At 36.5% G+C, this 21,741-nt stretch overlaps 1 protein-coding gene across 4 annotated transcripts in view; it reads left to right on the forward strand.

Moving 5' to 3' along the window:
* The window catches only part of DOCK3 (dedicator of cytokinesis 3), a 597,071-nt gene that overhangs the window by 180,856 nt on the left and 394,474 nt on the right, over nucleotides 1-21,741 (forward strand). For all 4 annotated transcript variants that reach the window (XM_081794945.1, XM_081794946.1, XM_078443039.2 and 1 more), the window contains exon 4: nucleotides 12,219-12,274. In XM_081794945.1, coding sequence (XP_081651071.1) covers nucleotides 12,219-12,274 — 56 coding nt within the window. The remainder of the gene's footprint in view (nucleotides 1-12,218; nucleotides 12,275-21,741) is intronic.

Genomic DNA, 21,741 nt, shown 5'->3' on the forward strand with positions numbered 1-21,741 from the left:
TCTCTGCTTTCTTTTTCCTCCTCCTTGTGGGTTACTTGAACATTAAAATTTTTTAAAATGTTTTTATTTTTGAGAGAGACAGAGAGAGTGGGGGGTGGGGAGGACAGAGAGAGAGGGAGACAGAGAATCTGAAGCAGCTTCAGGCTCTGAGCTGTCTGCACAAAGCCTGATGCAGATTGAACCCATGAACCATGAGATCATGACCTGAGCCGAAGCCAAATGATTAACCGACTGAGCCACCCTGGCACCCCAGAGCATTTTTTGAGAATTCCATTTTAATGTATCAGTAGTGTTTTTGAGTATATGTCTTTGTAGATCTTTTTAGTGGTTATTCCTAGGTATTATATTGTAAATGAGGAACTCATTACAGTGTATTGGAATTGCCATTTTTCTGGTTGTGTGAATTGTAGAAAACTTGTCTCTCTTTATATTTGTTTACTTTTCTCTTTACAAGTGTGCCAAATATTTTTTCTCCTACATGAACCACAACAGATACTGTTATAATTTTTAATTTTTCAAACCATCATACATAATCTTAAAAATTCAAGAGGATGAAAGTCAATCATATTTCCACACGTTTTTGTTTACCTTCTTTTTTCTTTCTCCCTGATGTTTCAAGATTATTTTGTTTTACCATTTTTCTTATGTTTAGAGAACTTTCTTTTCTTTTAGGATAGATCTGCTGGTAACAAATTCTTTTAGTTTTCTTTCATCTGAAAATCTCCTGACTTCTCTTTCATTCCCAAAGAATGTTTCCAGGGGGTATAGGATTCTAAGTTAACAGTTATTTTTTTTTTTAATTTATAACATTTATTTATTATTGAGAGACAGAGAGGGACAGAGCATGAACATGGGAGGGGCAGAGAGAGGAGGAGACACACAATCCAAAGCAGGCTCCAGGCTCTGAGCTGTTAGCGCAGAGCCTGACTCAGGACTTGAACTCACAAACCGCTAGATCATGACCTGACCTGAAGTTGGACACCCAACCGACTGAGCCACCCAGCCACCCCAATAGTTATTTTCTTTCAGCAGTGAGAACTTTTTGCCACTTCCTTTTGTTCCTTATGTTTTATTAATAAAAATTTAAAAATATTTGGTATTATAAAATTTAAAATTTTAGTTATATTATAAAATTTAAAAAATAGTGGTAAGATTCACATTAGACAGTATCTTCCGTGTTGACATTTAGTACATTCATAGTGTTTTACAGCCATTACCACTATCTAATTCCAAAATCTTCTTGTCACCCCAAATATGAACCCTTATACCAATTCCCCTTTCCCCCCAGCCCTTGACAACTACTCTCTTTGTGGGTTTGCCTATTCTGGATACTTTCGTGGCCTTTTGTGTGTGACTTCTGTTACTCAGTATAATGTTTTCAAGATTATTTGTTGATGTGACATATATTTGTACTTAATTGCTTTTATGTCCGAGTAACATTCCATTTTATGACTATACCACAGTATGTTTGTCTGCTTATCAGTTGATGGAGATTTGAATTGTTTCCATGTTTGGCTACTGTGAGTAGTGATGCTCATCCTCTCTCATTTTAGTGAAAAATTCACTGTCATTTGAATTTTTTTTCCACTTGAGGTTAGGTATTGTTTCTCTCTTGCTACTTTTTTTTCTTCTTTTCTTTTCTTTTGCCTATAGTATTCAGAAATGTAACTATGTTATGTCTTGGTATGTGTTTCTTTTGGTTTATTCTGTTTGGGGTTTGGTCAGCTTCTTCAATATGGAGGTTTTGTCTTTTGCTAAATTTGGGAAGTTTTCTGTCATTTTTAAAAATTTTAAGTTTTATTAGACTTTATTTTTTAGAACAGTTTTAGGTTTACAGAAAAATTGTACAGAAAGTACATGGAGCCCTCCTTCCTCTTTCAGCTTCTCCTCTTATTCACATTCTGCATTAGTGTGGTACATTTATTACATTTAATGAACCAGTATTTATACACTCCTAATATTATTTATAGTTTACATCAAGGTTCACTCTTTGTGTTTTATGGTTTTGACAAATGCATAATGTCATGTATCTATCATTACAGTCTCATAAGAATAGTTTCATTGCCCTAAAAATACCCATCTATTCATCCCTTTTCTTATCCTCCAGGACTTTTGGCAACCACTGATCTTTTTACTGCCTCTATAATTTGCCTCTTAAAGAATGTTACTTAGTCAGGATCATATAGACTGTAGACTTTTCAGATTGACTTCTTTCGCTGTGCAATATGCAGTTAAGATTCCTCCATGTCTTTTGATGGCTTGATAGGTCATTTATTTTTTATTTTTTTAAAGGTGTTATTTTTTTTAAGTGGTCTCCACACCCACATGGAGCTTGAACCCACAGCCCTGAGATCAAGAGTTACACGCTTCACTGACTGAGCCAGCCAAGCACCCCAGTAGCTCATTTCTTTGTATTGCTGAATAATATTCTATTGTCTGGATAGAGTATAAGTTGTTTCTTCATTCACCTATTGAAGGATACCTTGATTGCTTCCAAGTTTGGGCATTTACAAATTAAGCAGCCATAAACATTTGTGTACAGGTTTTTGTGTGGACATAAGTTTTCAACTCACTGGGTAATTACCAATGCATGCAGTTGTTAGATTGTATGGTAAGAGTATATTAATTTTATAAGAAACTTCCAGACTGTCTTCCAATGTGGCTGTACCATTTTGCATTCTCACCAGCAATGGGTGAGAGTTCTTATTGCTTCATATTGTCACTAGGATTTGTTCTGTTCATGTACATTCTAAGCCTTGCCTTTTTTCTTTCTTCTCTCCTCCTAGGACCTGATAATAAGAATGTTAGATTCTGTTTTGTTTTTGCCATAGTCATACAGGTCCCTGAGTCTCTTTTTTTTTTTTTTTTTTTGTTTTTTGTTTTTAAGTCTGTTTTCTCTTTATTGTTTAGTGTCCAAACACTTCTATAATAAAAAGTTGCGGGGTTTTCCACACCAACAACCAATTCTACAGATGTCTGGATACCCGCTGGGTGTCCAAAATTCAGTCCATTTCTGACACTAACTCTGGGTCAGATCCCACATGTTAAGTGCTCAGTCCCACAAGACCATCTTCACTTCAGATGCCAATCTCAAGTCCTAGACTTCTCTACTTCTGATCAACTAGTATAAATTGAGGGTTCCTATGATCCCCTTCTCATGTTTGATTATTTGCTAGAACAGCTCACAGAACTCAGGAAGACAACTTAATTACTATTATCAGTTTATTATAAAGGATCCAACTTAGGAACAGCCAAATAGAAAAGATGCTTACGGCAAGGTATGTAGACTGGGACATGGAGCTTCTATGTCCTTCTTGACATGCCAACCTCATAGTAACTTGATGTGTTCATTAGCCTGGAAGCTCTCCAAACCCTATTGTTTGTTTTTATCAGAATTCCATTATGAAGGCATGATGTATGACATCACTGGCCCTTGGTGATTAACTCAGTCTCCAGCTCCTCTTCCCTCCCTGTGGGTTGGAGAGTGGAGTTGAAAGTACCGACCCTCTAATTGCATGATTCCTCTGGCATCTCCCATTCTGAAGCTATCTGGGGGCCCACCAAGGGTCACCTCATTAGCATAATCCCCAATAGGGTTGAAAGGGACTCATCATGAATAACAAAAGATGCTTCTATCCTTCAAAGAGTTTTAGAAACTTTTGTGTTAGGGACTGGAGATGAAGAAATATATATTTCTTATTACATCATAATATCACATTCCAACTGTTATTTCAAATTTTTCTGACTATGGCTCACTGCTTCTTTCCCATGCCTCCTCCATTCTACTGTTTAGACCATTCAACATTTTTTCTTTGTTGAGATGTTTTTGTTTCTTTGCTGAGACTCTTTGGTTTTTTTCTTCCCATTGGTTTCATGCATATTTGTAATTGCTCACTGAAACATTTTTATGATGGCTCCTTTAAAATATTTTCAGATAATTCTAATATCTTTGTTTTCTTTGTGTTGGCATGTATTGCTTTTTTTTTTCCCATTCAATTTCAGATCTTCCTGGTTCTTGGTATGGACCTGGAACTTTGGACATTATGTTATGAGATATTGCTTCTTATTTAAGCCTTTTGTTTTATTTGGCTTTCCTTGACAATGCTGCTGTAGGAGAAGGAGAGGGTTTGCCTCATTATTGCCAAGTGGGGGCTGAGGGCCATGTTACCCACTCAGCCTCCATTGACACTGAAGGGTGCACACTCCTGTTATTGTTGATTAGGTGTAGGAATTGTACCTTCCTAGTAGTCTTCCACTGATTAGTGGCTGGAAAGCATTGGTAGTGCCTTCTGTTCCCCATGTGGTCTCTGATGACACCAGGAGGAGGGTGGTAGTCTTGTTACTGCTTAGCAGTGGTGAAAGCCCCCACTCTGTCTTAGGCCTCTTTGGACACCACAGTGGAATGATGAAGGAGTCTCATTAATGCTGATTAGGGGCAGAAGTTCAGGTGGGCTCCACTGCCACTGAGTGGTGGGGGCTTGTTATTGCCCACTTGGGTAGAAAGTCTTGACTCCTAACTTGGCCTTCTCAGACACTATTCCATTGCAAGGTCCAGGTGTGTTATTATAGCCCAATAAAGGTAGAAGTCCATTCTTTCCAGTTGACCTTCCTTGTGTGGGTGGGAGTTGGGCCACAGCTTTTTTGGGGGAGAGGGTTGATGTTTGGAAGCAATGTAGTAGTTATTATTGAAAAGTTTTCTTTGTTGACATGCTGACTCTTTCCTGGTTCTTAAGGCTAGAGAGAACATTCTTTTTTTTGTCTGTGCCTATTGGTGTTTCTAGGTTTCTAGCTTTATCAGATTCAAATAGCAGATGTATAAGGTAAAAGAAAATCTAGGGAATTCACCACTGTATTCTTTCTTGCATCCCAAGGTCCCTAGTTGGTCCACCTTTCCCCTCTACTTTTCAGACTCTTCTTATTTTTACAAGATGTATTTATGTCTAGAGTTTTTTATATATGATATATATCATATGCTTTGTATATGTTATACATGTTGTATGTGTGAAATATCTATATACTTACATATATATTACATATATGTCTCTGTTATATTTATAATGCCCAGAGTTTTTCATTGTACTTAGGAGGAATGGTGAAAACTATGTCTTATTCATCTTCCTGGAAGCACATGCTAATCCTGTATCTTTTTAACTTTTTACTATTCTTCCTTTATAGATAATGGGCTGTCATCATTTAGTTTTGGTTACATGAAGTTACGTGTTTTATCCGTTTTAAGTCCATATTTTCCTGTATTAGGATTTCCTTTTGGTATAGGTTATCTTTTATTACGGGCTGAAATATAAAATGCATTACTGGTAGACTTGATGTCAGCATCATGGTGCTATAAGATGTCCCTAGTTTTTGTCCTCACCCTCAACAACAAATATTCTGTACCCATCCCCTGTCATATATGACAGGGGACCCAGAGAAGTCTCACCCAACTGTGCATTGAGTAATATACAGACCTCAGTCAGCTGTGTACCGTGAGGTGACTGTGTTGTCATCTGGGAGCTTCTGAAGGCCCTTGGGTTCTTCAGACGCTTGGTTACCCTTGGGTAACCATTGGATGAGGAAACCTTTGTCGATGTATAGGTTTCTATAGGTGAAGACCCAGCACTCTTTTGGAGCAGAAAATAAGAGTTTGACATTGGAGTGGGTAATAGGAATAATTTCACTTTACCTGCGTCAACTTTACCAAAAGGTAGCAATAGATAAAGACCAAAGGAGATCTTTTTAGACCCATGATTTCTCCCTGAGGGCAAGAGAGAGCATGAAAGTGAGCATCCAGCTTTTCCAGCTTTGTAGATGCTGCCAGAGAGGCTCATTTCTGTCTTGCCATATTCAGAGTCCTAAATTGGGAGTTCCATGATTGAGAGGTGGAAAGAGTTTGGGAAAGTGGCACATAGAATTTTTGGGTGGCATTAAATAGACGCAGAGCCTACTGTGCAGCAGACTCTATCAAGAACCCCACCCATTAACTGCTGGGAAAGCCCCCCACTGCCAGATTCCTCATAGGCCCATAGACATCCTCAGTGCTTTGTGTGCCTCACCTACACACACACACCCACACTGTAGCTGGCTTACTGTGCATACTCTTTAAGGTGGTGGCAAGAGCCAGCTTTGGAAGACTGCTCATGAGTATATACAGAAAGCACACAGAATCTGTAGTCCAGAGACCACAAACTTGAGCTTTAGTGCCACTCTTGGGAAAACATGAGAGAGACTGTCAGCACTCAACCTGGTGCATTATAGGATCAATAAAGGCATACGTGCTGAAGAATTCTGTCACAAAAGTGAGCAAGAAGCTTGGAGCAGGTTCGTGGAAGGTCTGAGAATTTTGCAGAATCTCTAGGAGGGACAGTGGAAGGTATTTCTACCCTGATGGGAATTAGTAAAGACTGGAGGGGGTGACTGCTACTTCAAATGTGAACACCATAACACAAAACTCCCAAGAAACATGAAAAACCAAGGAAATAAACACCACGAAAGGATCATAAAAAATTTTCCAGTAACTGAATCCAAAGACATGGAGATGTACAATTTTTCTGATAAAGAATTCAAAAAGCTGTATTAAGGAAATTTGATGAGCTAAAGAAAACCCAGAGAGACAATTCATTGAAATCAGGAAAACAGTACATTAACAAAATGAAAAATTTATCAAAGAATTAGAAATAATGAAAAAGAACCAAACAGAAATTCTGGGGTTGAAGTATTCAATGAATGAAATGGTAAAAAAATGCAGTAGAGCACATCAACAGCAGGCTTGGTGAAGCAGAAGAAAAAAATAAGTGAAATTAAAGATAGGAACTTTAAAATTATCCAGTCAGAGAAGAAGTGACTAGAAAAGAAGAAAAAAAAATGAGGAAGAGTGAAGAAAGCCTTTATGATCATTGACAGCTATCAGTAGGACCAATTTGTGAATCATTGAAGTTCTAAAAGGAGAAGAAGAAGAAGAGAGCAGAAAGCATATTAATGGCTGAGAACTTCCCAAATCTAGGGAGAAATTTGGACATCCAAGTTCATGAAGTTAATAGGCCACCAGATAAACTGAACGTGAAGAAATCCCCTCTAAGAGACATTATAATAAAACTGTCAAAGTTACAGACAAGGAGAGATCTTAAAAGCAGCAAGAGAAACAAAGTTTGTAACTTACAAAGTACTCCCACCCCTGATTAGGCTGTCAGTGGATTTCTCAGCAGAAATATTACAGGCCAAATGTCCATCAACTGATGAATGGATAAAGAAATTGTGGTTTATATACACAATGGAATACTACGTGGCAATGAGAAAAAATGAGATATGGCCTTTTGTAGCAACGTGGATGGAACTGGAGAGTGTGATGCTAAGTGAAATAAGCCATACAGAGAAAGACAGATACCATATGGTTTCACTCTTATGTGGATCCTGAGAAACTTAACAGAAACCCATGGGGGAGGGGAAGGAAAAAAAAAAAAAAAAAGAAGTTAGAGTGGGAGAGAGCCAAAGCATAAGAGACTGTTAAAAACTGAGAACAAACTGAGGGTTGATGGGGGGTGGGAGGGAGGGGAGGGTGGGTGATGGGTATTGAGGAGGGCACCTTTTGGGATGAGCACTGGGTGTTGTATGGAAACCAATTTGACAATAAATTTCATATATTAATAAAAAAAATAAAATAAAAAAAGAAAGAAATATTACAGGCCAGAAGAGAGAGAGATAATTATTCCAAGTGGTGAAAGAAAAAAGAACCGCACCAACCAAGAATACTTTACCTAGCAGAGCTGTCCTTCAGAAATTAAGGAGAGATATAAACTTCCCAGCTAAACAAAAGCTGAGGGAATTTATCATCACTAGACCTGCCTTACAAGCAATGCTGAAAGGAGTTCTTCAAGCTGAAATGAAAGGACCCTAATTAGTAACATGAAAAAATGAAAATATAAAACTCTGGTAAAGGTAAGTATATACTCAAATTCAAAATACTCTAATACTATAATATGGTGATATATTAGCTCTAGTGTTAAAAGATGAGAGTGTTTAAAAAACTATAGCTATAATAATTCAAAGTATAGGTAAATTGTGACATCGAAAACAGTAAAAGCAGGGGAGAGTAAAAGAGTAGAGTTTTTGTATATGATCAAAATTAAGTTGTTACTGGCTTAAAATAGACTGTTACAAGTTGTGTTACATAAATACCATGATAACCACAAAGCAAAAACCTATAGTAGAATCACAGAAGATACAGGTATGGGAATCAAAGCATACCACCATGGAAAATCATCAGTTCATAAAGGAAGGCAGCCAAGAGATGAAAAAAGGAACAAGGCAGCTGTAGAACAACTGGAAACAAGATGGTAATTCTTTACCTATCAAAAATTACTCAAAATGTGAATGAATTGAATTCCCTAATCAACAGGCCTGAAGTAGCTAGAATGATTAAAAGACAAGGCCCCATTAATTACATACCACCTTTAAGAGACTTACTTCACCTTTAGGGGCATACATAAGTTGAAAGTAAAGGGATAGGAAATGATATTTTGTGCAAGTGGAACCAGAAGAGAGCATAGGTAGTTATACATACTCCAGGTAAAATAGACTTTAAGATAAAAATTGTTGACTAGAGACCAAGAAGGTCATTGTATAATGATAAAGGAATCAGCTCATCAGGAAGATTATAGCAATCATATCTATAGGTGCATCAAAACTAATATATTAGTATGTAATAAATATATTAAACAGATACAGATTTGAAGGGAAAATTAGATGATAATACAATAGTAAAAGGACACTTCATTATTTCTGTTTCAGCAATAGATTATCCAGACAAAATCAACAAGGAAACACTTGACTTGAACTGAACTTTAGACCAAACGTATCTCACAGACATAGATACAACACTTCATCCACCAGCATCAGGATATACATTCTTCTCAATTGAAGATGGAACATTCTTCAGAGTAGATCATATGATAGGCCACATAACAAGACTTAGCAAATTTCAGAAGATTGAAATTATACTATGTATCTTTTCAGACCACAGTGGTATAAAAGTAGAAATCAATAATGGGAAGAAAACTGGAAAATTCACAAATATGTGCAAATTAAACAACACAGTTCTGAACAAGCAGTGGGTCAGAAAATCAAAAAGGAAATTAAAAAATATCTTGTAACAAATGAAAATGGAAATAGCATACCAAAGCTTATGGCTTGCTCCAGTGTTAAGAGACAATTTTATAATAATCAATGCCTTACAATAAGAAAAAAGAAAATGTCAAATAACCCAACTTTACACCTCAGTGAACTAGAAAAAGAACCAACTATGCTCAAATTCAGCAGATGGAAGGAAATAAAGATCAGAGTGGGAAAAGTGAAATAGAGACCAGAAAATTATAAAAGGATTAACAGGGGCGCCTGGGTGGCTCAGTCGGTTGGGCGTCTCACTTTGGCTCAGGTCATGATCTCGCAGTCTGTGAGTTCGAGCCCCACATCGGGCTCTGGGCTGATGGCTCAGAGCCTGGAGCCTGCTTCGGATTCTGTGTCTCCCTCTCTCTGCCACTCCCCTGCTCACACTCTGTCTCTGTCTCTCTCAAAAATAAATAAATACTAAAAAAAAAAAAGGATTAACAAAACTGAGAGCTGTCTTTTTTTTTTTTTTTTAAAGAAAAACAAAATTGACAAATGCTTAGATTAAAGGGAAAAAAAGGAAAGACTCAAAATGAGACATAAAATAGGAAGCATTAAAAATGATACCACAGAAGGGTGGCTTAGTTGGTTAAACATCCGACTCTTGAATTTTGGTTCAGGTCATGATTGCATGTTCCTGAAATAGAGACCCACGTGGGGCTCTGCACTGGGTGTGGAGCCTGCCTAACATTTTCTCTTGGGGTGCCTGGGTGGCTTAGTTGGTTGAGTGTCTGACTTTGGCTCAGGTCATGATCTTGCAGTTCGTGGTTTGAGCTTCGATTCAGGCTTTGTACTGACAGCTCCAAGCCTGGAGCCGGCTTTGGATTCTGTGTCTCCCTCTCAGCCTCTCCCCTGCTCACACTCTCACCTCTTTCTCTCTCTGTCTCAAAAATAAAACATTAAAAAAAAATTCTCTCTCCCTTGGGGCACTTGGGTGGCTCAGTCATTTGGGCCACTTCGGCTCAGGTCATGATCTTGCAGGTTCATTAGTTCGAGTCCTGCATTAGGCTTGCTACTGTTGGCCTGTCAGCGCAGAAGCTGCTTTAGATCCTCTCTCTGCCCCTCCCCCGCTTGTGCGCTCCCCCAAATAAATATTTTAAAAACCTTAAAGATTCTCTCTCCCCCTCTACCCCTCTGCCCTCCCTTGCTTGCCCTCTCTCTCTCACCAAAAAAAAAAAAAAAAAAAAAAAAAAAAAAAACACAGAAATACAAGGGATTATAAGAGAATGCCATGAACAATTATTTGCCAACAAATTGGATAATATAGAGGAAATGGATGAATTCCTAGAAACATGTAACCTACTAAGGATAAATCAGGAAAAAATAAAAAAAAAATATTAATGATCCAGTAATGAGTAAGGAGATTGCATCAGCAATCAAATTCTTCCAACAAAGAAAGTTCAGGACCTGATGACTTTACTGGTGAATTCTACCAAACTTTAAAAAATTAATACCAATTCTTCTCTAACTCTTCCAGAAAATTGAAGAGGAGGAAACACTTCCAGGCTCAGTTCATGAGGCCAGTAATACCCTGATACCCAAGCCAGATAAGAATGCTAAATGAAAAAGAAAACCAAAGACAGTATCCCTGATGAATACAGATGCAAAAATTCTCAAAAAATTTTAACAATCCAAATTTAATAGTACATTTAAAGGTTTATATGCCACGATAAAATGGGATTTATCCAAGGAATGAAAGGATGGTTCAACATTATCAAACTAATTAATGTGATACACCTCATTGATAGAATGAAAGATAAAAATCATGTAATCATTTCAGTAGGTGCAGAAAAACCATTTTGACAAAATACAAAATCCTTTCATGAATAGAATTCTCAGAAAAGGGGGTTTAGAAGGAACATATCTCAACATAAAAAAGGCCGTCATATGACAAACCCACAGCTAATGTCATACTCAGTGGTAAATGGGTTTGAAATGAAAGTTTTTCCTCTAAGATGAGAAACAAGACAAGAATCCTCATTTTCACCACTCCTGTTCAACATAGTACTGGAAGTCCTAGCCAGAACAGTCAGGTGAGAAAAGGAAACAGAAGGCATCTAAATCATAAAGGAAGAAGTAAAATTGTATTTGTTTGCAAATGATTTGATATATGTAGAAAATCCTAAAGACTCCACCAAAAACCTGTTGAAACTAATCAGCAAATTCAGTAAAATTGCAGGATATAAAATTAACACACAGAATTTAGTTGTGTTTCTTACTAACAATGAAATATTTGAAAAAGAAATACAGCCAACAGTGCTATTCAAAATAGGATTGAAAACAAGCAGATGGTTAGGAATAAATTTAACCAAGGAGGTGAAATATCTGTATACTGAAAACTATAAAGTGAATTACTGTAGTCTAGTTGCTGATGGCCTTGTGTGGTATAGATTTATTTTTGGTAGTGATGTGGGCCAAAGAGTATATATAAAAGAATTGAGACCATTTGTGTTGTATTTGAAGGGTTTCATACATCAGGGAAAAATAACGAAACACTGATTGCAAAACTTAATTTTTTTTAAAACAATACATCTTTTTGTACCTTAGGAATTGAAATCAAATGATGGCAAATATCAAAATGGAAACTATTTAGAAAGAGTAAAAAGAAATATTTATGGAAACTTCCAAATTGGTTCATTCTGGTGAATATAAATGTTTGTCAGAGTCTGAGAATTGTTTCTCTAGCTCAGAGCTGGGTAATGTATAAGTTGTTGGTTAGGGGATAGTTTTGTAGATACATGCCAAGCTTTGTATATAAGTCTATATCCTGAGAGTGATTAGGTGGAATATTTCCAATCTGTAACTTAAAATAATCTTTTTGGTTGTTGCTTAAGATCACAGTTTTCACCTGAAGATAGACTCTGAGTGCAAATGACAATGAAATTCCTATCTAATGTGTATAGTTCGTGCAATTTTGCATTCTTAATATGCAAAGTGGTTGCTATGTTAAGAGCTCTACTGTATTGTTGATTTCCATGCTGAAATCTGGCTGCTATTTTAGTATATATGTGATGTTAATCAGAAATTGCTTTTTCTAATGGGAAATCTTTTCTCTTTTACAGGGTATCTTTCCTGTAAATTATGTTCACTTGAAAAAGGCAATTGTCAGTAATAGGGGGTGAGTAGTTGGCCTTACTAAATTTATTCATAATTTTTATAGATTGTGGAGGAAGGCTTTTTTTCATTTTGGTTTGTAGTATAAAATATGCTATTAACATGTTTTCCTGCCAAAAATAAGTTTGCTTTATCATATATAATGTAATATGTAATTCTGAGAATATAATTATTTCTTAAAATACTGACAACTTTAATATCTTTTCTTCTGTACCTGAAAGGTAACCTGGGTTGTGAATTTTCTAAAAACATAATGCATGCAGTATGTTTTTAATAATTTATTTATTACTTTGAGAATAGGTTCTGATAGGATAACAAGTACAATCTCTGAATAGAAGAGAGCAAGATGTAAATACATCAAAGTGTTAACATTTGTTGTTTTTGCACATTCACATTGTGAGTGACTTAGAAATTCTTTACTGTCGTGCTCTAATTTTAAAAATAATAAATATGTGTTATTATAAAATTGTGATTTTATTTTCCAGAATTTATCATTCTAAAATATAAAATTTAAGGTACTATATAAGTGTGATAGCTTTTGGTACTAGAAATAATGCTTTTGAACAGAGGTTGAGTAAGCATCAGAGTTTAGTGAGGGCTTAATCAGGAAACAAGAACTTATGAGTCGCTTTACAAGGTAGAATTTAATATGGGTTATTGTTTACATACATGTTTGAAAATGAAAAAAAAGAGGAAATACTGATGTAACCAAAAATAATAACTTCAGAAAGAAGTCTATACTCTGTAGGCTGGGGATACAAAAGATAATGGGCTGGGGATACTAGAACTCAGGATCTGGGAAGATGGGTCTTGAGATACCGGAGCTCAAACATCTGAGGAGTAAGAACATCACATGGCTGTTGCTGGTATATATGAAGAAGGGCAGTGAGGCTGTTTCTGGGAATGCCAATAACAACTGGAGGCTGGGACCTATTTTCTCTGGTTGGGAACTGTGTATAGGAACAGCAAGAAACACTTCTTCTTGTCTCCTTTTCCCCAGTATCTTTCAGGTGCCCCCAGTAGACAGAGGAGCTTGTGAGGCAAAGTTGGCAAATCCCAGCCTCAGAGTCAGTGCCTAGAAGGGTGGATTTAGAGATGAGAGGTATTATTAGGTGACTGGTATGCATTCTAAAATAAAATTTTTTATTGAGGAATAGTAAGCCTGTAAGAAGATTCTGATATGAATGCATGATCAGCATACCTTTTTTTTATTCTTCTTCTTCTTTTATAAAATATCAAAGACAAACAGATATAGAGAAAGGAAACTTGAAAATCCTCTTTTAGTGAAAGTTTGCAACAAATAGTCTATCTCAAATTTATAGGAAAGACTGCCAAAAGCATCAAGACTGTATAGAAGTTGTGTGGAAAAAGGAAGAGAGAGTGTCTAGACCTGGACCAGGAAGGCATATATTTCTGAAAGTACTAATAATGTGAATAATAATTTCCGAATGTGAATAGCTCACCTCAAAATGCAAAATATAATGCAAAAATACAAAATTCAAAAATAATGCCCCTGATTTATAACACTTAGTTCAGTAATAAGACTGATAAGAGCTGAAATTGACAGAAACTGCATGGAAGTGAGATGAGACAAGGAGATAGAATGTTTAGGGATCTAGAAATAGAGTACCTCAGAAAATGCTAGCAAAATAATACACTTCCTGATTGATAACCAGGGACTCATCTTAAATCCAAGAGCAATGTTCCCTGTTTATAATAGTTGTAAAGGAAATTGAGGACCACTTTGTTAGCAGAAAAATCTCTACCTTGATTCAGTTTGTTTCTGGAAGGCAAAGGAGATATGGCTTAAAGAATTATACAGAGCAGCCATATTTGGTTTTTGTTTTTTTTTAATGTGTAAGAGAATTGGTTTGATTTCTTTTTTTTAAAATTTTTTTATTATGAAATTTATTGTCAAATTGTTTTCCATACAACACCCAGTGCTCATCCCAACAGGTGCCCTCAGTACCCATCACCCACCCACCCCTTCCTCCCACCCCCCATAAACCCTCAGTTTGTTCTCAGTTTTAGGAGTCAGAGCAGCCATATTTGTTGGAAGCACACTTTCTCTAAGGAAGCAGAGAAATCAGTTTTTTGATGTAAATTTTAGAAAGCTACGTAGAATCAATTCAGTAGGCAAACCTCCCACAGTGTGGTGGTCCTAAATAATATTTCTGAAATCTGAAGAAAGTATTAAAAAAATTGTCTTTAGGTGCTGAAGAGCAATCAATGTAGGGAGGATCTTTTTTCCCCCAAGTTTTTATTTAAATTCCAGTTAGTTAACATATAGTGTAATGTTAGTTGCAGGTGTAGAATGTAGTGATTCATCACAAGTGCCCTCCTTAATCCCCGTCACCTATTTGACCCCTCCCCGCATCCACCTCCCCTCAGGTAACCATCAGTTAATTCTCTATAGTTAAGTATCTGTTTCTTGGTCTCTTTCTGTCGGTCTCTCTCTTTCTCTCTTTAAAATGTATGGAGGATCTTGGGGAATTTTGATCCTTGAAGGAAGGGATTCATAAAGGAAGAGTTCATGTTTATTTTGGCTTTTTTTCCACAGAGAATTTTTCAGTTTGCTGTTAACTGGTGGAGCAGATTCCAAACAGAAAGTGGTAGTCTTTCAGGGATGAGGAAACAGGCTGGAGTTTGGAACTCTCAGGGAGATTGGAAAGTAAGAGGTTAAAACCTGGAGAGAAGAGAACCTCAGAGAATTAGGGTCTTAATCTGTTTGCAAATTCCCCTTAAGTAATTGAGTTAGTTCTAGCTTCTTTTGAGCTATGTAAGAGTTGAGGAATCTTAGAGAGTACAGCTAGCAAACTGAATAGACTTCACCAGCCACTTAATATTGGTGAAAAAAATATTAGAGTTCAAGGACTGGCAAGTTATAGGGGCCTTGGTAAAGTATTTTGGACTTTCTGTTGAGATTGCTAAAGGAACATACCCTGTAAATAAGGGCTATGCCCTTGGATAAAGGACCAAACTAAAGATATATAGGGCAAAAGTGAAATAGTCTAGCCATAACAAAGCATAAACATCTGAAAACAAGGGATGTTAGAAGAATACTGTCATTCAGAAATAGCCAGTATAATATGTTAATGTGATTTCCCATTTTTTTTATACGTGGTATTTTTACTCTGTTCCCTGTTATGAGTTAATTCTCCTTTATCATTTTTTCTCCCCCACTCTTATAAATATTACATTGATGATATATCTCTTTTTGGTATCCTTTTTCTTCCTTAATTTCTATGGCTATTCTTGTTCCATTCTTCCTCTTGGGCCTCCCTTCATCATTCTTCTCTGACTCCTATTCCAAGCCCTTAATCCATGAGCTTTATCTCTACTCTAATCATTTATGTGCAAAATGTGCCTTTTTTGTTCAGGTAGAGTAAGGTAGACAGTTTGACTACAGTGTGTGAAGGTGATGTCAGTAAAAGGAGATGAGTCCAGAGTGGCAGCAAAGGAATAAATATTGTAGGGCCTTGTAGGCTATGTCAGGGATGTTATCTTTTATTGAATGATCCTGGAAGTCACTAAAAACTTTCAGAAAGAGAAGGGACATATTTTTATTTAATTTTAAAAGTGTTATTCTGGGCTGCTTTGTTGAAACTAGAACTATAGTGGGAAAAGGTCAGAAGCAATGAGACTTGGTAGAATACTATAGAGGTCCATGGAAGACAGAATGATAGCTTGGATTCACATGTTCCCTGGTGTGATGAGAAGTGGTAAGGTGCCATATATTTTGAAGTTAGAGCTGACAGTATTTGTTGAGCATGTAGAGTAGACAAAAAAGGAATTGAAGATGACTTCAGGGTTTTTTGTCTTAATAACCCTGGAGATGTGGTTGCCATTCACAGAAATGTGGAAGCTTGGGAAGGGATATATTTTGGGGAGGAAATCAAAGGATTCAATTTTGGACATGTTAAGTTTAAAATGACTCTTAGACTCAAGTGGAGATATTAGGTAAGCAGTTGACTATGAATGTGGAGTTCTGAGGAGAGTTTGGCACTTCAAACATAGATTTGGAAGTCATCAGCATTCAAATGGTATTTAAAACTACGGGCTGGATGAGAACAGTAAAGGAATTTCTGTAGATGGAGAAGTGAGGTGAAGACAGAATACTGGGGAACTGTAATGTTTAAAGATAAAGTGAAGAAGAGAATCAGAAGAATCTAAAAAGTTGTGCCCAGTGAGGTACGTAGAGAAATGAAACAGTAGTGTCTTGGAGACCAAGCAAAGAAAGTATTTAGAGGATGGACTAATCAAATATGTCTGGTGTTGTTGAATAAGATTGAAGATCTAGTTAGGAGTGGTTGGGGTAGACTAGTAAGAATGAAAACCCAATAAGAAGAAATTTGAGAGAGAATGAAAGAAGAGGAAGTAGAATACAGGAAAGACTCATGGGCCAAAGACTTAAGACTCTTATAACCATAACTGAAGGGCAGATGGCAACATAATTTGGTTTTGGGATAATTCTTCTATGTAATCCTTTTTAAAAAATCACCAGACTCTTCTTACCTAATTTTTTATTTTGAAAAATTTCAAATCTATACACAGATTACAAGAATAATATAAATAACACCTATATCCTTTCCCCTGAATTTAGTAGTTACGAGCATTTTGCCATATTAAGCTCACGTTCTCTCCCCAGCCTTGCTTTTAACATGAGAGTAAGTTTTAGACATTCTAATACTTTACTGTTAAATATTTGAGTATGTGTCTTCTAAGAAAAAGGACATTCTTTAACATGATCACAATATAATTATTATACTCAAGAAATTTACCATTGATACTAGTACTATAATATATCTAGTTCATATTCAAATATCCCTAATTTTCCCAAGAATGTCCTTTATAGCTGTTTTTGTTTGATTGCTTTTTTTGGTGGGGGTATGGTCTAGGAGTCAAAAAATTAAGTACTGTCAGGCTTTCAGTTATGAGATGAATAAGTCATGGGGGAAAAAGGTACAGCATAAAGAATATAGTCAATGCTTTTGTAATAGTGTTGTTTGGTGACAGATGATAGCTACACTTGTGGTGAGCATAGTGTAATACATAGAGAAATTGAATCACTATGTAGTTCACCTGAAACTAATGTAACATTCTGTGTCAACTATACTGAAATGAAAAAAAAATTTAAATCTTCATAACTGGTGTATAGAAATGAGACAGATTTTTGTATATTCATTTTGTATCCTGAGATTTTACTGAATTTGTGTATCAGTTCCAGCAGTTTTTTGGTGGTGTCTTTTGAGTTTTCTATATAGAGTATCATGTCATCTATACATAGTGAAAGTTTGACTTCTTTGCCAATTTGGATGCCTATTATTTCTTTTTGTTGTCTGATTTCTGAGGCTAGGACTTCCAGTACTGTGTTAAATAACAGTGGTGAGAATGGACATCCCTTTCTTGTTCCTGACCCTAGAGGAAAAGCTTTCAGTTTTTCCCCATTGAACATGATATTAGCTGTGGGTTTTTCATATATGGCCTTTATTATGTTCAGATATGTTCCTGCTAAACCTACTTTGTTGAGGGTCTTTATCATGAATGGATGTTGTACTTTGTCAAGTGCTTTTTCTGCATCTTGAGAGGATCATATGGTTCTTATCTGTTTTATTTCATGTTATGTTATGTTATGTTATGTTATGTTATGTTATGTTATGTTAGAGAACATTAGCAGGGGAGAGGGACAGAGGGAGAGAGAAAGAGGGAGGGAGAGAGGGGGGGAAGGAGGGAGATAGAGATGGAGAGAATCTTCAGACTCCATGCTCAGTGTATCATGCTCAATTTGTATCAAGTTGCTTGATTTGCGAATATTGAACCACCCTGGCAAACCAGGAGTAAATCCCACTTGATCATGGTGAATGGTTCTTTTAATGTACTGTTGGATTCAGTTTGCTAATGTTTTGTTGCAAAAAGTCTCTTTTTCAGTGTTGTCTTTATCTGGTTTGGAATTGGTAATGCTGGCCTCATGGAATGAGTTTGGGAGTTTTCCTTCCATTTGTATTTTTTGGAACAGTTTGAGAGGAATAGGTATTAACTCGTCTTTAAATGTTTGGTAGAATCCCTCTGTGAAGTCATCTGGCCCTGGACTTTTGTTTGTTTGGAGATGTTTGATTACTGATTCAGTTTTTTTTTCTAGATATCAATCTGTTCAAGTTTTCTATTTCTTCTTGTTTCAGTTTTGGTAGTTTATACGTTTCTAGGATTTTATATCCATTTCTTCCAGATTTTCTGGTTTGTTGACATATAATTTTTCATAATATTCTCATAATTGTTTGTATTTCTCTGGTGTTGGTTGTGATTTCTCCTCCCTCACATGTGATTTATTTATTTGGGTCCTTTCTATTTTTGATAAGTGTGTTCTTTTTTCCTTTTATGATGTTTACATAAAATCTCTGGGTCAAAGAGCACCATAGAAATGCCCAGGTCAGTTGTTTTGCAAAATGTCCCTCAGTTTGTATTTGCCTAAATGTTTTTTCCTAAGTGGGTGATGGGCATTGAGGAGGGCACGTGTTGGGATGAGCACTGGTTGTTGTATAGAAACCAATTTGACAATAAATTTCATATTAAATAAATAAATAAACAAACAAATAAATAAATAAATGTTTTTTTCCTGGTTAGACTCAGCGTAAGCATTTTAGATTGCAATACTACGTAGGTGGTGTTGTGGATTAAAACAATCATATTTCTCCTGCAGGTCCTCCCAGCTCATGATATGATTAGCAAGACCAGGGCTTGGGGCTCTACCTTAGTAAATAGTAGCTGAGAACAAAGGCCTCAATCAGTGAACGTGCATTGTGTTTCTATCATGTGCCTTCTTCATTGTATCCTGCCATACCTGTGGAAAAGATGACCCTGTGCTCTCAATGCTTCTTAGGATATATCATCTGCTTCTTGGAAAACTTGTACAATTTTTGCTGAAGTGCTTTTGTTTTTGTTTTTTATTTGGTTGACAGGGAATGAAATTACTTCAATAGGCTATGGAAATTTTCTTGTGGGGACTTTTAAAATTTACATAGTTTTCAGTTAGCTTTTAAAGTTTTTCTTCACATCTGGGTTTTCTCATTCTTAAAATGATCCACCAGTTTTTGTAAAGTTTCACTGAAAAAAATATACATTTGTATATTTGAAGATAGTAAATTTGTAGTAAATTTGAAGATTTTAGGGCTGATAAGAAAAAAGATATGGCTACAAGATGGAAGGAACATACTATGAGCTTTATTTAGGCAGAACTTTGACGGGTTGTAAAGGTAAGTCCCTAACAGCTGGAGACCTCCTGGCAGCGCAGGGCCATACCTATAACAGGAAGAGGGCACAGGAACCCCTGGGAGAGAAGGGACTTGTGTATCTAGATTATGTTACTTAGCTGCATGATGGGAAATCTCTGAGTCAAAGATCACCATAGAATAGCAGCGGCTTATGATCTTTTATAGCCCAGGGTGGGTCTAAACTGTGGCTAGCAGTTATTGAGTGCAGCTTTATTAATGTAAAATGACAGGCTCTAAATGGCTAAAAATATGCTTATTTGGGTTATATTAGAAGCAGTTGGATGTAAAATTTTGGCACTGGTGGGCTGTGAGCTAATGGTGCTCTCTTGCTGTGAAGAGGTAAATAATACAGGGTCCAGTATACAAGAGACACTTTGGCACATTCATATAACACCATTACATTATGAAACACTTGTAAATATTTTTTATTTTAAGTTGTGGGAAGTTAGTGGCATGATTTAAATTAGGAATAGCCAACTTCTGTAGTTTTAGGAGTTGTCGGTTTTACTGATTACTAACCAAACTTTAGTTTACTTGAAAAATAGTTTACTTGAAGCAGAGATAATACCTATCCTTCTCAAGCTTTTCCAAGAAATAGAAAGGGAAGGAAAACTTCCAGACCCATTCTATGAAGCCAGTATTACTTTGATTCCTAAACCAGAGACCCAGTACAAAAAAAGAACTACAGGCCAATATCCCTGATGAATATGGATGCAAAAATTCTCAATAAGATACTAGCAAATCGAATTCAACAGCATATAAAAAGAATTATTCACCATGATCAAGTGGGATTCATTCCTGGGATGCAGGGCTGGTTCAACATTCACAAATCGATCAACGTGATACATCACATTAACAAAAAAAAAGAGAAGAACCATATGATCCTGTCAATCGATGCAGAAAAGGCCTTTGACAAAATCCAGCACCCTTTCTTAATAAAAACCCTTGAGAAAGTCGGGATAGAAGGAACATACTTAAACATCATAAAAGCCATTTATGAAAAGCCCACAGCTAACATCATCCTCAACGGGGAAAAACTGAGAGCCTTTTCCCTGAGATCAGGAACACGACAGGGATGCCCACTCTCACCGCTGTTGTTTAACATAGTGTTGGAAGTTCTAGCATCAGCAATCAGACAACAAAAGGAAATCAAAGGCATCAAAATTGGCAAAGATGAAGTCAAGCTTTCACTTTTTGCAGATGACATGATACTATACATGGAAAATCCGACAGACTCCACCAAAAGTCTGCTAGAACTGATACATGAATTCAGCAAAGTTGCAGGATACAAAATCAATGTACAGAAATCAGTTGCATTCTTATACACTAACAATGAAGCAACAGAAAGACAAATAAAGAAACTGATCCCATTCACAATTGCACCAAGAAGCATAAAATACCTAGGAATAAATCTAACCAAAGATGTAACAGATCTGTATGCTGAAAACTATAGAAAGCTTATGAAGGTAATTGAAGAAGATTTAAAGAAATGGAAAGACATTCCCTGCTCATGGATTGGAAGAATAAATATTGTCAAAATGTCAATACTACCCAAAGCTATCTACACATTCAATGCAATCCCAATCAAAATTGCACCAGCATTCTTCTCGAAACTAGAACAAGCAATCCTAAAATTCATATGGAACCACAAAAGGCCCCGAATAGCCAAAGTAATTTTGAAGAAGAAGACCAAAGCAGGAGGCATCACAATCCCAGACTTTAGCCTCTACTACAAAGCTGTCATCATCAAGACAGCATGGTATTGGCACAAAAACAGACACATAGACCAATGGAATAGAATAGAAACCCCAGAACTAGACCCACAAACGTATGGCCAACTCATCTTTGACAAAGCAAGAAAGAATATCCAATGGAAAAAAGACAGTCTCTTTAACAACTGGTGCTGGGAGAACTGGACAGCAACATGCAGAAGGTTGAAACTAGACCACTTTCTCACACCATTCACAAAAATAAACTCAAAATGGATAAAGGACCTGAATGTGAGACAGGAAACCATCAAAACCTTAGAGGAGAAAGCAGGAAAAGACCTCTCTGACCTCAGCCACAGCAATTTCTTACTTGACACATCCCCAAAGGCAAGGGAACTAAAAGCAAAAATGAATTACTGGGACTTTATGAAGATAAAAAGCTTTTGCAGAGCAAAGGAAACAACCAACAAAATTAAAAGGCAATGAATGGAATG

This window comes from Panthera onca, chromosome A2 (assembly GCF_046562875.1).
Source record: "Panthera onca isolate mPanOnc1 chromosome A2, mPanOnc1 haplotype 2, whole genome shotgun sequence".
NCBI classification, from domain to species: domain Eukaryota; kingdom Metazoa; phylum Chordata; class Mammalia; order Carnivora; family Felidae; genus Panthera; species Panthera onca.